This window comes from Lutjanus erythropterus, chromosome 7 (genome assembly GCF_056507025.1).
Source record: "Lutjanus erythropterus isolate fLutEry1 chromosome 7, fLutEry1.hap2, whole genome shotgun sequence".
In the NCBI taxonomy this organism is placed as follows: Eukaryota; Metazoa; Chordata; class Actinopteri; order Lutjaniformes; family Lutjanidae; genus Lutjanus; species Lutjanus erythropterus.
Window position 1 is genome coordinate 16,624,199 of NC_139323.1, and position 16,302 is coordinate 16,640,500.

Sequence of the window (16,302 nt, forward strand, 5' to 3'; positions counted from 1 at the left end):
TTGGTTAAACATTCTGCCTTCTTCATGAATCTAATGCCACCTGCTGGAGATAGGCACCCACTGCAGATTAACCATCAGATGAAGGTCAAAACAGGTCAATTTAACAACAATAGCCCATCTGAACAAAAGGCAGCTGAATGAATGTATGTGAATGTCAGTTAAATGTACTATTTGTGGTTTCATATCTCTTTGTCTCATTTGTCTTTCCCATGTAAGTGAGGTTGTCCCCACAAATGCCACATATTAACACCTGAACGTGTCTGTATCTAATGTCCTGTATGTGTGTGTGTATGTGAGTGCTTGCGCATATCTAGGGCAATCTTTCCTATCTATTTTTACACCTGGGCTGTGCAGCAGAGTGGTTAGGCTGATGTGACAGTGTGTGTGGCAGAGGTGCTGTCAGGCCTCCACAAGCATTGACAGTCAATGGGCCAGGCTTTTCCACCACAGTTTAACCGTCAGCCCATCACGACTGCCAAACCTCACAACCATGAGCACATAGGAGAGTGGTCTCTTTCAGCCACTGGATTCTTGCCAGATTTCTACTTAAAGAACGAGAGGATCAGGTATACATATCACAGCTATCATCTATCACAATCTATAGTCAGTATTTCAAAATAAAATACAAAAAAAGCAATTCAAGTAATAATAAATCTAAGGCAAATTAAATTATTTTGTTTAAACAGAGAAATGTTCAAATTAGATATGGATGTTGCAAACATAAATGAGCAGCATGAGAAATTAAAACTGAAATATTTAAGATGTATAAAAACACTTAAAAAATAGGTTCACATTTTTTCAACAATTCTCACATTTCCATACGTACCAGTGGTGACAAACTTCAGTACTTTAGTAAAAGTACTAATACCACATTATGAAAACACTCCATAAGTCCTAAAATCAAAATTTTACTTAGGCTAAAGTATGTATTGTATTGTAAAGTATTATCGGCAAAATGTACTCACTGTGCAGTAAAATGGCTCCTGTCAGTGTTTTATTATCATATACAATCTTTAAAGATTAATATTACTGTTGCATTAAAGTGTATGTTGCATTTTACTGCTGTAGATGTTTAAGGTTGTGCTAATTTGAACAACTTTATATACTGTTAGCTAGTTTCATCTCCGGCAATGCATCATACTCTATAAGATCATCATATATTCATAACGTTGCAGTACTGTGAGAACCACATAGGTAAAATTTTTCAACCCATAAAGGAAAAGTTCATCCTTCAATTTACCATAAACATTTAAAATTAGCACATTTAGATATAAGTGGTTTTCACTGGACAGGAAGAGTGTGACAAATACAGCTGACACATGTAGTGGAGTAGAAAGTACAGTATCTCCCTCTGAGAGAGAGTGAGAGTCGGAGTAGAAAGTTGCCTAAAATGGCAATACTCAAGTAAAGTAACTAATATTTGTACTTTGTTATATTCCACCACTGATATGTACAGTTAATCCAGAGCTGTTGCTCTAATTGTTCCTCCTGTCCATACTGGTCCTTCCTACCACTCACTCACTCACTTCAAATGTAAGAGATACTGGACAAAATCCACAGTCTTCAGTCTGAGAAAAAAATACATTTAAATTAAGATAATCTGAGACTTTGGTGGGTTAAAGTTATAAAATTTAAAATATGAAATTCTTAAATTCTTGAACACATTATCCAGAGACACAAAGAATTTTTGTACTAAACATATACTAACCTTGGAAAATACTCACTTAATTTGACTTTCAACTTAGAATATGTTGAACTTCTTTAATATTATCAGGATGTAGGTGCACTCTCCAGCACCAAACAAGAATCAGCAAACTGATTAGTTTGGTACTTTGGTAATGGCCAAAAAATAACAGCAACAGTAAATTAATAGTGTTATGAGTTTGTGTTTAATTTCTGTATCCGATCATGTACATTTCATCCACCAACCAGCATTTATTAGCAAGAAATCTTCCATTTTTGAATCAGTTCATCTTCTAATCCCATGGTGCACCTTTAGTTACATACCTAACTTACCTGTCACTACTCTTGCATCTCCCATTTATGACTAGAAATAGGCAGCCATGTACATACGGACATGTGAATGAGTGATAAAGACTTGAAAAAATGTGAATCTATCCTTTAAATAAATGTTTATGCTATATGTGAAACCATTATGACATCAAATACATATAAGCTGTATCTTTTCTGTGGTAGGACAAGGTTATAAATAGTTTGTCCCTGCTAGAGATAGTAAAATGAGAAAATGGTAAGTCAAAGATAGCAAGTAGCACAAAATAATCTCACATTACTCATGCCAGTTTATGGGCCAGTTTCATTCTGCCAACAGAAATCAAGCGCTGCAAATATCAGTAAAAAAAACAAACACTTATTTATTTCTGCACCTTTTATATTCTTGGAACTTGACCACTGACAAAGACGTCACTACATACATATTAAAAAAAACATTTCCGTGTCACATCTAGCTAAGATTCACATTACCATAGTATCAGTAGCCAGTGAGAAAATCACAAGAGGAGGAGATGAGAAGTTTAACTTCCTCATATTTTGATCACTACAAAACAGAAATATGATAAGATGTTAACGCCCTAAAAGCCACAACACTGTTTGCAGTAATCAAAATCTGCATGTCAGAAATGCACAATAACATGCTGTAGTTTCTTGAAATTTAAGAAATTACCTGTGCTCATTAATGTTTTCTCACGTGTCAAAACCATAGATGTGATGGTCAGTTCTATTTAAATGACAATGAAAACCACAATTAGGGAGGACCAACCCAAAACAGACACATTCGTTATCTCCCTGCAATTTATCACACATCAAAAATACAGGCCAAGTTTCGACTATGTGTTAAATGTGAGCATGTTTGTTCGCATCTTATTCTGCATCTTGCAGGATCTGAGCAGGTCATGACCCTCAGACCACCCCTGACTTCAGCCCAGTGAGTGTGAGAAGGCCTGTGGCTGTGGGGAGCTTCTAAAGAGGCCTCTTAAGAGGCCTACATCAAGTACAGTTTTCATGTGGCCCTGAACCAAAAGTCACACTGCAGCTGACTATGAGGAGGCCATACCCTCTGAGCTTGCCGAGGCTCAACTTCCTGTACAAGGTGGTTGAACAGCTCAGCCATTGGTTCAGGAGCAGGAATCGGGCCAGAACATCAACCCCAACTATAAAACTACAGACTTTAAAGGGAATATAGAAATAAATCAAGCTTGACATGACATACAAGCAGATGTGAACTAGGTTAAGGGGAAGCCAAAGCAAAGTGGTGGGATTTCCATTGAAGTGGACTTGCGATGTACAGCAGCTTGTTGAAAGTAGAGCATGGTCGTGTTTGGGTGGGAGTGTGTTTTTGTGTGTGAGGAGTGGGGGGGGTGACATAACAACATCAAAGGTTATGGGAACTGATTAGACTACCCCCCTACCCGACTGATGAGTCACCTCTTCACTTTCACCTGAAAAAAAGTGGTATCAATTTGTTCAGTGAAAGTGTGTGGGTGTACTGAAACACAGATGGGTGATAAAGGAAAAACCTGAATAAGTAAGTGGCGAAACATATCAAACACAGATGCTTTCACACAGGTACACTGCATGGTACAATAAGCAATTAATATCCAGTCATGCTTTGTGTGTAAAATGCTGAGCAGGCCCAGTTGAGCTCATTTTCAGTGGATTTTGTATGAAGACAGCAAGAAGAAAAGTGACTTTGAAAGATGATTCATTGTTGGGGCACAGATGGCTGGAGCTCATAAAAATTGCTCAACTGATTAGTGCAGGCCTTTTCAACTAGCATCCTGCAGGCCAGATACATCCCTTTAGATTTTTTTCTGTGACCTAAGGCTGCCTGCAAATCAGGCTGGCATTTATATGATATGCTAAATAAAACTAAGGGACATATCTCTGAGCTACTTTGGGACATCTAAACCAATATTGCATTGATTATGTCTTTTTTCAAGCACCTATAAACTGTGAGTGGCTGCAGTGGATTATGCACAATCTGCACCTGCAATTCGCTCAGTCTAGCCTCATGTTGCACTCTGGGCTGCAAGGGCAGAGAAACTCATGTTAGCTAAGCTAACAACAGGCTTCAAAATGTCTCTCTCAAACCTAAAGAGACGTAAGGTTGATTGTGAAAATTGCTAATTAGTGAGTGAACTGGCAAGTATTTATTTACTAATTTACCACAACAACTAATAAACTAGTGCGTTTATTCTGAAAGAGATACACTGCTGTGATGAAATAATGCAATATGAAAGGGCGCCACAAGTTTAATCATGGCTAGTTTTCTGCCAGTTTTCATGAGTGCTCAGTGACCGGAGAAGGTGAGAGCTGGCAATGTTTTCAACAAAGTCAAATGGCCCGTGGTCATAATAATACCATTAAAGTGAAAGGAAAGTGATGTTCATTTCCATGTAGTAATATATCTAGAAACATCATACTTCAAGAGCTACTTGTCGCAAATAATTGTCAGTACCCTGTGTGGCCCACGAACACACAGTGATTTTCCTATTTAGCCCACTTGCTACTGAAATTGAATAGCCCTGGGCTAGTGTTTCAATTAGGACTGTATGAAAATATTGATACACTTGAGTATCACAATACATTTCGTGATACTGTATTGACTCTCAAAACACTGTATCATGACATTGTGATACATAGTGTTTTCATCTATCTTCACTATTGACTGCATTAAAAAGTAAACATTTATAACTCAGATTTTATGTATATGGTAATGTCCTCTTTATACTATGACAGTTTAACTAGATTATATATTTTTTTAAAAAAGCTTACAGTATTGCAATCTATCACACTATGTTGAATTGTATCCCCTGTATTGTGGTATGTTTCATGTTGCCGGATTTTTGCTAATACACAGTCTCTGCATTTAGAGCTGTGAAAAAGACATCAGAAAATAGGACCGGAAATCGAGGGTGACAGCACACATTTGATAACTGATAATGTATTGTATCTGCATTAGTGCGATATGCAAGGAAACTGTCTCTCAAAATGTCAATGCAGGACATGATCAGACAGTGTCAGCATGAACAGTCTGTCAAGAGAGGGATATTATAGTAGTGGTTTTGGCCACAAAAATAATTTATAGTAGGTGACTGGCTGCAAACAGCTCTCTCTCTGGGAGTTATATGACTCCAGGACCCTGAAGTGTGCAGGTTTCACCTCTGACACATACTAGTTGAGTCACTCACCGCCAAGAGTGGCAGGCAGGAGGCTGTGTTCACCTCATGCCATAAGAACAGCTTCATCCCAACTAGCTGGTCTGATCAACAAGGCCAGAGACCCCAACTGACACTGACTCTTATACCCCTTCCTACCTCTAATACATGTTAAATTTAAATAAAGGTCTACGCCATCTGTCAATGTGTTACGTTAATGCACATTCTTTTTGTGTTACTTCATCGTCAGATAACCATCTTGCACTTTTCAAATATTCTCATACTGCCTGCTTTTACACATTCACTGATGAACACTTTGCACATTCCTGCACAAAGTGTACAGCCCTTTCATGTAAAAAGCATATTGTACATATTTTATATTTTTTATATTTTTCCATGTCTTACTGTCAACTTTATTTGTGCTTCTTGACTTGCAGTACTGGTCTTCTTATTTTTCTACTTACTGTTTATTGTTACGCATAAAGATCACCAAAACATATTCCTTGTGTGAGTAAACCTACTTGGAAATAAATCCTGATTCTAATTACCCTTCATTACAAACATGAATGCACATTTGAGAGTTCAGTCGTGCAAAAACCATAGTCTGGCATACAGAAATGTGGAAAAAAAATGACAGTAAGATGAGTCAATCTTCACCATATTCCACTCCTATTATACAAGTGGGCGAGTGCATGTGTGACGTACATCATGAGAACAGTACAGGCCTTAATGTTACACCCCTACAGTGAGGGGTTTGGTTTTCGATTCAGTTTTTGATTTTTCTAGCACGGTTTTGAACCATTTGTCCCCTTCAAGTGAACGGTCGCTGCAAATCAGTACAATGTTTTTTTGATTGTTCTGATTTCTTTCCTAATGGGCAGGAATGGTCACTGAATGCTTTGATGAGTATGAAAATGATGTAAATCATATGCTATGGCCTTTACCAGATAGCAATCTAATTGACACCTATGGGAGATTTTGGACTGGCATGTTAGAAAATGCTCTCTACCACCATCATCAAAACACCAAATGAGGGCATATTCTTTTGGAAGAATGGTGGTCCGGCCTGCAAGTACAGTTCCAGATACTTGTAGAATCTATGCCAAGATGCACTGAAGCTGTTCTCTCAGCATTTAATGGCCCAGTACCAAAGATTCTTTATGTTGGCATTTCCTTTAATTAGTTTTTATGACAGTAATAGTAAAACTGAGGTTTAGAGCAGTGACTCTCAACCTTTTTCCTTAAGGGACCTCTTTTCTATAAACCAAAGACCAACCAAACCCTAACTAAGTGGCATATTTTATGAATATTTCATATTATTTTCACAACAATAACAGTACAGAACAAAGCGATTTGGTTCCATTTTCAGGAGATTATTTCATGTGAATATTGCATTAGAGATAATGAGGGGTGTAAAAAAGGGGTGTTATTCTTCCCCATTCTTGCTTGACATACAACTTCAGTCATTCAACAGCCTGGGTTCTCTGTTGTCATATTCTGCGCTTCATAATGCTCAACACATTTTCAATGTGAGACAGGTCTAGACTGCAAGTAGGTCAGTCTAGTACCTGAACTCTTTTACTATGAAGTCACACCGTTGCAACACATGCAGAATGTGTTTTGGCACTGTCTTACTGCTTTTACAAAGCAGTGAATATTACCTCATTCATGTTTGAGAATGACAGAACTTTTTGAGGAGTCTTCTTCACAGAAATGAATGAAATGCTTGGATATAGAACTACTGTGTATTTTTAAAAAATGTTTTGTATACTTTTGACCCTCAGGCTGGGGACAAGTAGTTTAGTGAATATTGGTAAGGCTATGTGGTGCTGTGGAGAGCATATTTGTATATATATTAATATATATTCAAATGTTGAAAAAATAAATTTCTATGCACTGTGAACTGGCTGCTACCATGACAAGCTGTCTGAATTAAAGGATAAGTCAGGTGATACAGTTTTCTTATTTTTTTGCAAGACCAGAAGAATAAAAAAAGCAAAACAAAAACAAACCAATAATGAAGTGAGCGTTATTCACAAGTATTAAAATAGCTAATTCCTTTGTGTCATAAGTCTCCATTATGGTACAAAAAAAACAGACATCAATGAGTCACACTGTTGCACTGACTGGCATACTCCTTCTCTCTAAGAAAGATTGGCTCTGTGGTTTACTCTGAATCAATCCCACACACCTGCCGTGAATACGTTCCATAGCACTTTGTCAAGGCAGAGTGATTAGGCAAGGCAAGATATGATTCATTTCATTTACCACTGTGCAATCTGATCACACGCCAAAATTAAAATACAGACGTCTTTTCCTCTTCACTGACAAACAGTGACTCTGATTCTTCAGCTGATGGAGGCTATTTAACAGACTAGGTAGAACCATATTTCTCTGAAGGGTGTCTCAATCTATCCCACTTAAAACAGGTAAATTACTTTTTACTTGTATCTGTAAACATCATCAATACAAACAAGACATTTCCTTCCACTTTGCCAAGAAAACTCTATTAACATTACGAAAAACGCTAGTCCACACAACCCAGCCCAATATTTAACCCAATACAATCACCCCATATTTGGTACAACACATGACATCATTAATGACATCAGCACAAGCATAAATTGCAGGTCTGGTTGACACCTGAACTGATTCCTGTGGTGCATGGTAAGTAAAAATAAGGAAAGTCAGTATAATACTTTCCCTGTCCAGGAGTGCACAAGGGTCTGCTTGCCCTTCAAGGGTAAAAAATCTGGGCACCCTTAACTTGAAACAAACAACATATTTTGAATTAACCAGGAAATTATGCTAAATACAAATAACTCCGGATAGTATGTACTTGCAATCATACAGATGAACTACTGGCTAGACAAGCAAATACATTCATAGCTGGAAATACACTAAAATGTTAATGGGACAAATGGTGTTGTCTCAAGTACCAAATGTGTTTTAATCCACAGCTGAAAGTAGTCTCAAACAAAATACACTCTTTCCTCCTGTTTAAGCAGGTTTTGCTAAAACTACTATGCTGTGTATAAGGATATTTTGAAGCTTTAAAAAAAAGAAAAAAGAAACTATAAATCTGTTGTAATGATCTATGTCTTCAGTAGGAACCCATAACCTAAGGGCTGAGTGCCACAGCAGGCTGAGAAAGTAAGTACTTAAAAACTAACACCAACGGTTCAGCTAACATACCAGTGGTTTTGTTTTTTCACTGGTTTTTATGACTGTAAGAAACGGAAGGGCCATTGCATCCACATTTTGGCTTCAAACAATGAGGTGTAAATCAGACAGTCATCTATATGAGAGAAATATAAACAAGACTGGTTAGGCTTTGATCAGCTGTGTCATTACCCGACAGGAGTGTTGACTAAACTGGTGACTGTATTATCATACAACTAGTCACACATAGTTAGACCTGTATCCAAAGCGATGTGTCGGCACTAGAAAAAGGTCTGACTGAAACCAAAATCATTCTGGTATAGGGGAAAATGCTTTGGCTTGTTAGTATTTCTTTAAACCAATCACAATTGTCTTGGGTGGCGCAAAGCCCCAGACGCAGCAACAGCGCCCTTACAAAACAATGTTGGGTTGTTTTGGGGGAACATTTGCATATAGGGTTGCAAGCCCTGATGAAATGAATACATCCCTGCAAAAAATATAACAGCTGCTAGCTTGATTAGATTCTTACTATTAGCTACCCGGTTCGGGTTTGGAAACATGCCATTTTTACTGTGTAGGTTGCTAGCTTGGAAGTTGTCGTCGTTTCCCGTAACAACTTCGATTTTGAAAACTCTAACACGCAGATAGCAGAGGGGGAAGAGAATGCAGTCTAAAATAGGCAGCTAAGGACAGGCTTACACCCACAGTCTACACTGAGTGACAATTAAAATTAACAGGACATATACTGCACAAGATAAATCCTCCACATACAGAGAGATCATCTGCAACATGCAGTCAGGATGTGGGTGTTCCCACACAATGAGAAAGTTGCAGTGGTAAAAGAAATTATGCATGCCCACCATGATATACCACAATTCTTTCTGTGCATGTTTATTTAAACAGTGACAATGAGTCATGTTTAAACTGAACAGTCAGGACTGTGCATTGCAGTCACTCCAAGATGAATAATTTCAATCACAACAAAATATCAGTCCTGCTGCCATTATTAACCCTTGGCTGTGTTGTTTGATACTTGTTCTGATGGCATAACATTCATAAATACACCTTCTTGTTATTGTAACAAGGTGGTGTTATGTCTGTGCCATTCCTGTGTGTGTTTCTTTGTGATTGTACTGACTTCAATCAATACAATCTGATATGTTAGTACCTCTTTAAAAATCTGGAGACTACCTTTTTACTGAAACACTAACCTGACTGTTGAAACATGTCTAACTGTGGCCTCTGTGGTTACAATGAGTCAGACAGAAAGATTTGCTGGAGTTTTCTACAAACACAGAGCTGATAGCTCAGAGGACATTCCCCTCCTGATCTGGACACCCCCCACACTCAACCCAACATAATAACATCTGAGAAGAGTGATCCTGTACAATGCAATCTGGTTTTGCAATTTGGTGGTGTTATTGCGGTTGTGCTGCAAAGCAGGTGCCTTCACTGGTTTGAGTTTTTGTGCCTGGCTGTCTTTCTTCAATATGGTCATGCTTGAAATAGAAGCTGGCTAAGATGATACTTTTTGTATTGACCTGAACTTGCTAAGGTCTTCAAATGGTTGGCAAGTTTGCAGCTGATATTTCTGGTATTGTCCAATGTCAAGACGCCTTGTTGCAGTGTGGTCCTGTCCTGTACACTAAGCAACTCAATTCAGACAGTTATTGAGGAGGTGAGGAAGAACTTGACTGAAGACTGCATTTACCATTGGTAGCCTTTTTGGCCGTTCGAAAATGACACCGACTCTCAAAAGGACTGAAGACACATGCAGACCCCAGAAGCTGATATGCCATCTGAGGATGCAGTGGGAAGCATCTGGACCATCCAGCAGAAAAAGTGGAAAAGAGGAAAAAAAAAGACTTTTTGTAGGCAACATCCAGTGTCATCCCCATAATCTTTTGACAGGGGTGGCCAGAGCTGGGAGGGATCAGGCTGGCTGAGGTGGCTGCTATAGGCTGGCTACACATTTGTCATTTCATTCACATTAACTGTTATGACAAACATACATTAATGCTCGGACAACGTCAACTATAGAGCTTCAGGCCAATCAACATTCTGACAAAACTAATTATATGTCGCACCCGTCACATGAAAAGTTGTAAGATTCTTAACACCAGTGGGTTTTTATCATGTTAAAATGTTCACTAGCACGCTATTATGGTAACTGAATGCAAGGCAGTTTACCTTTCACACACATAGGCATATTAACATACTACAGTATGTTTATTTAGCATGGTAGCATTTTAACATGAATAACATGCTTGAATCACTGTTAACATACAGGTGTGACTGAGTCTATTTAACTAGTCTTAAAGCCAGCGTAAAGACTCTGCAGTGTAGTTTGGATTGATGGATGAGACAAAGTGACAGACCGTGTGGAATAACCATATTACGTCCATGTAAGCAGGAGTTTTTCTTTCACAAATTGGGCTAATGTAAAAATCACTAATTACTACATTACATTAGTATCAAACACTGCAGTTCTGGTGGCCTGGTAGCTAAGTTGGTAGAGTATTTGCCCCATGTACTGAGGCTGTGAGTCCTCTGCAGCAGCTGTGGGTTCAACTCCCGCCTGTGGCCCTTTGGTGAATGTCATTCTCTCACTCCCTCTCCCCCTTTCGCTGTCCTATAAATTAAAGGCATAAAAGCCCCCCTCAAAAAATTTTTAAACAACTGCATTTCCTCCAATGGCCACTTGAGGCTGGCTCCAAAAACTAGCCAATGTTGTTGGACACCCATATTAAAACGCTCAACTTTACAGCAGTGATAAATACGTTTACAACTTAGTATAAAAAAAAAGTCCCAATTCATAACAACTGTACAGGGAGTGAATTTTTAAACAACTCACCCATTTAAATTATACTGAGATGCACAATTAAGAGTATGCCCACTTTGACCGACAGATGGGTACCATCATGGCTAGCTGCCAGTAGCCCATTTTATCCATCTTTGGAGTAGCCAGGAGTCAGCAGAGTCAGGCATTCCCAAGATGTTGATGGCAAGATGGCCACAAGACTGTGAGTTTCACGGTGGCCCTTTGAAACCTGTGGGTGATGTCACAAATGCTCTGCCCACTATTTATTATACCAGTGGTTCCCAAACTTGGGGGGTAGGCCCCACTGGGGGGCTCAGAGTCACTGCAGGGGGGGCACGGATGACCACGGGAGAAATAAAAACTGAAACAAACTTGAATGAATATGATTATTAAGTGTTTGCTGATTCTATTCTACTAACCTTTATTTCACTAAAATTCAACTTTTGAATACTTTTTTAGCAGTTATACCTCCCATTTCTGTGAAAGACTGATAAAAAATTGTGGGTTGAAGGGTGTGAACTTTTTTTTCAGCTTTTGTAAGGGGGGCAAGCCCAACAAAGTTTGGGAACGACTGTGTAGTCTATGGCACTGACCAACAGGGACCACTAAAGAAATATGCCTAGTTTACAAAAAGTAAGAATGCAGCACATTAATTTATAATCTGTGGAAAAACAGGGATTGAAGTAACTAATTACAAACACTAAAATTACTATAATTAAGTAGTTTTTTGGGTACTTGTATTTTCATGAGTATTTTTCACTTATGGTCTATACAGTCATATTCGCACACACAATGGTCACGTCATGCACGCAGCAGACACTGGCCACAACATCACACCCACGACCGTGCTGCTGACAGCAGTACACACTCAGACACATGTTTGCATGAAGTCAGTGTTAGCAATAGATTCAAAGAACAGGATAAAAAGAAGACAGAGTCTCCAATGAGACACAGCAGCTGACAGCGTTGCCAAACAGCCATAAACTTTCTAGCTCTTCAGGCTAATGTTAGCCAGACTGCTGTTCACAAACTGCCAGTTGAAATCTCACCTCCTGTTCTGGCTGAAGAATTATCAACCTGTGTTGCTGTGTCTCCTCAAACATTTTCTCATCCAGACTCATTTCACTTCTGCTTCGGTTTTCCACCCAGCAAAATTTTACTACAGCAAACTGTTGCACCGCATCAGTCTCTGGTTTGTTTACATCTGCTTCCACATGAGATTATGTGAAATTGCTTCACGCAAAATCCTGCAAGATTATGTTCCCTGTAGTACATAATATTAATATAATACCACAGCAAGGCCTGGCTGTAATCTAGAGCACTTTTGGAGAAAAGGTATAAGCTACATAATAGTTGGTGCTTTATTACGAATATCCAATTTCATTTGACAAGAAAAGTAGAAAAAAAGTTTGTGAATGCTGTCAATTATAGTTCTTTGTAAGACTGAAAACTGGAATCAGACAAAATCGGAACAGGCAGGTCAGATCCTTCCAAACTCGGAAATCAGAATCAGCCAAGAAAAGTGCACCACAACCTGGGTGCCATCTAGTTCCAATATGTTTTAGAAACAGCAGACATCTCTATGGCTGATATCACCAAAACTCAGCAATGCACATCAAAACAACCTAAATGAATAAACGGCACTACAGGCCAGAGGAGAAATTTGAATTTTTGATTTTTGGCTAAACTGTCCCTTTAAACAACCAACAACCATATTCAACAAACAAGAACATCAAAGTAGATTTTGATATCTCTTATTTTCTTATTCATTTTTAAAATGGTTTCTAATTTATCTCATTTTCTACAAGCTAAGTTTAACAATCACACACCAATTAACTACTATATTCACATTTTAATGCAAACTCGTGTAAAATCTGCAATGTCCATAAATAAATAAAGCTTAGTGAACGCGTTAGTGCACTGTTTTGCAGACAATGCGCAGATGATCATGCTGAATGGATGTGCAGCAGCCGAATAAGTAGGGCAGTTGATCCAATGTGACTCATTTCACTATCACCTGTTGCTTTGAACGTGACCACACGGTTTGTCTTGGACTTCCGCTCTCCAAGCGAAGTTGCCTGATCAGTTTCCACAGCACTTAAAACAGTCAGGTCACAGCCCGATTGGCTGCGTGCTGACGGTATATGTAAGCGCCACCCGGCAGCTCTGCTCTCTTCAGCACCGCTGGTTGTGATTGACAGGTAAGCGCAGCCTGCTCCGAGCAAACATCCTCTGACTTGAATACAGTATCAAGTAAATGATCCTCGCGCCGTGTCAAACGCTGTACGTCGTTGTGTGTGTTGCAGAATTTCAACAAGCTGCCTCAAAGTTGATCCTGTCCTCCAACTCATCCAACAGGAGTCAACTCTTCATTCAGGTCAGTGCGGAAAGTTTATCACTGTCTAATTACGTTTGACTGTGTCTGAAGACGAAACATTACCGCTAGTGTTTAATGCATTAAAGCTAACTGAGGACGATCATCTACACTTCATTCCTGCCATTGCATTTAATCGAAAGAAGGGTTTATAATTCAATACAAAATGGTCAAGTCAAGTCAAATTTATTCCCAAAGTACATTTAAAAACAATCCACGATGACCAACGTGCAACGAACCAGAGCAGGTAGATAAAGTGACAAATAAATAGAAGAAATGTGACATAAACGTCAATGCACATATCTCATAAACACAAATTAACACATAGATGGCACAGTCACAAATCTGACATATCAGGAGGATTCAAATGCTAGCAGCATGCACATGTAACTCAGTTAACTGGCTCATTTCAAGGGAATAGTTATATAATTGAATTATTATTATTATTGTCTTAACATGACTATCATTTAATGTTGTAGCTGGTCAAGATTAAGCTAATTTTACCTATTTATTACTAATGTGTAGTATAATGTTTAAATACATGAGCTTTGCTTTGTACGTGGAAATAAGTCAATTCTTAATTAGTCCAACGAGGAAGAAATTAGGGAAAAAAAGGACAAAAAAATAGAATACGCAAACAATTATGTAGCCTATAAAGTAATATGAAAAATAATATAGCCTTCATTTAACAATCTAGTTAGTATACTACTGCATAGATTAAGTTTATAGTCTAGTTCAGGAACACATTAAAACATAATGCGTGGGCTATGATGGATAGATCGATCTAGTTTCGGATGGAATAAAAAATGGTTTATTTAACCTTTTGATTCCAATGTTGCCTGGTCGTCTGACCATTTTTTGTTTTAAAACTTAGATAATTTACCGGATTGTCTCCCAACATGTCAATGCACATCTTTTAAATAAAGAACTTGAAAAAAAATAAATAAACTTTTGCTTCCCTCCTGTCTAGTACCATGTCTACTCCGAGGAGCCCTGACCGTCACGATCCCGCAGCTGCCTGCCAACCCTCCTCCTCCTCCTCTTCCTCCTCCTCCTCAGTGGAGAGCAGCGAGTTCGTGGAGCCTGATCATCCAGACCCTGGCCTCCTCTTCCCGGTGTCACCGTCCTCCCTGTTGGTTCGACGTCTCCTGCGTTTACGGGCCTGCAGCAGCCACGTCAGCCCCGTTACGCGCCGCAAGAGGCAGATGATCCCCGCCGACAAAAAAGATGCCACCTACTGGGACAAGCGACTGAAGAACAACGAGGCGGCCAAGCGGTCCAGGGAGAAGAGGAGGCTGAACGACCTGATGCTGGAGGGTCAGCTGCTGGCACTGAGCGACGAGAACGCACAGCTGCGGGCTCAGCTGCTCAGTCTGCAGTACCACAACAACATGACAGCAGAAAAGAGCAAAACATCTACCGCATCTGGCGAAGCTACCCCTGCCCTCTTCCAGGCAGGACTCTGGGGCAAGAGCAGGAGCACCCCGGCTCCTGTTCTGGGTGTGAGACATCAAGAAAAAGCGATACACCCATTTGAGGGTAATGTTCATTATTTAAACTCAGCTGTAAATTTTAATCCACAAAACTCTCATAGTTGTGGCACACAGCAAGATCACTTCCCCTTCCTGCCCCGTGTCCAATCTCCCTGGGGAGTTTTGGAGGCAGATATGGATGCCCAGCGACAGGTCTCCTCCAGCGGAGACAGCTCCAACAACTCTACCGACGCCTCCTCCATCCGAGCATTTCTGCCCACACCTGATACACTCCATCATCACGCCTCCATGCTGTCGTCTCAAAATTGGCTTGTGCCCCATGTCAGTCACCCGACAGTGTGTAATAATTTGTTGCTGCCTTGGCGGCCCTACTTGGCCCCGCCAGCCGTTTATCCCGGCCTGCCTCTGTACATCCAGGAGAGACCAGGCCAGAGTGTCGGTGTGGAGGCGGACATTCAGAAGGGCTTCAAGAGCCGCTTCAGCGGCGCACTCGGGACACACTTCAGTCCTGATGGACGCTAACAAGACAATAAGACTGTCTTGGCGTTCATTAAAACCAAACAAACAAACAAAAAAAACAGCTTACTTTATTTTTGATACTACAGTAATTGCAACTGTGGATGATTTAAATCCCTAATGGATAAAAAAAAGTTGTCTTATAATTGAAATAAAACACCTGAATGCAACACATAGAACTCAATTTGTTATGTGGTCATTGCGTGAACAGGTCAAAGTTGGATAACAGTACAATGATATCCTATGTGGGCCAATGCAGCCTATATTTACCGATATACAGGATGCACGAAGAGCCTTTTCATGCAGCCTATTCTGTAGACTTACTGACAGGCTTTCTGTGGTTTTGAATGGGTGCATAAAAAGACAGCGGTTAGTTTGCATGCACGGACCAGTGAAACCTTTTAACATCAAGAATAATAATGCAGCTTCATTAAATCTTTTATTTGGCCAAGTTATGTTTTACTATATAGAAGGTAATATATAAGACATGCCAGGTATTTTGTCATGATTTGGGATATTATGGTGACATAAAATAAATTACTGTCTTGATTTGATGGGTTAAGGTTAATTATTTGTTTTGTTTTGTTTTTTGCCGTTAATCTGCGGTGAAAAAAACACACCGTTGACTGAAGCAGTGAAACTGAGTGCCTGTTGACTTGGTATTTCCCTTTATCCCCACGGCGTGATTTCCCAGCAGACTTTTTCACAGATTCAATGGAAAACCAAACGTTGAACCGTTGATTTGTTTTGCCTATAACTCAG

At 39.5% G+C, this 16,302-nt stretch overlaps 1 protein-coding gene across 1 annotated transcript; it reads left to right on the forward strand.

The window, feature by feature from the left end:
* Positions 1-13,209: 13,209 nt before the first annotated feature.
* On the forward strand, positions 13,210-16,094 carry LOC146323820 (uncharacterized). Its single transcript, XM_084722194.1, has 3 exons — positions 13,210-13,358; positions 13,464-13,534; positions 14,502-16,094. The coding sequence occupies exon 3, from the start codon at positions 14,506-14,508 to the stop codon at positions 15,544-15,546; it is 1,041 nt and encodes a 346-aa protein (XP_084578320.1). The 5' UTR covers positions 13,210-13,358; positions 13,464-13,534; positions 14,502-14,505; the 3' UTR covers positions 15,547-16,094.
* Positions 16,095-16,302: the final 208 nt, after the last annotated feature.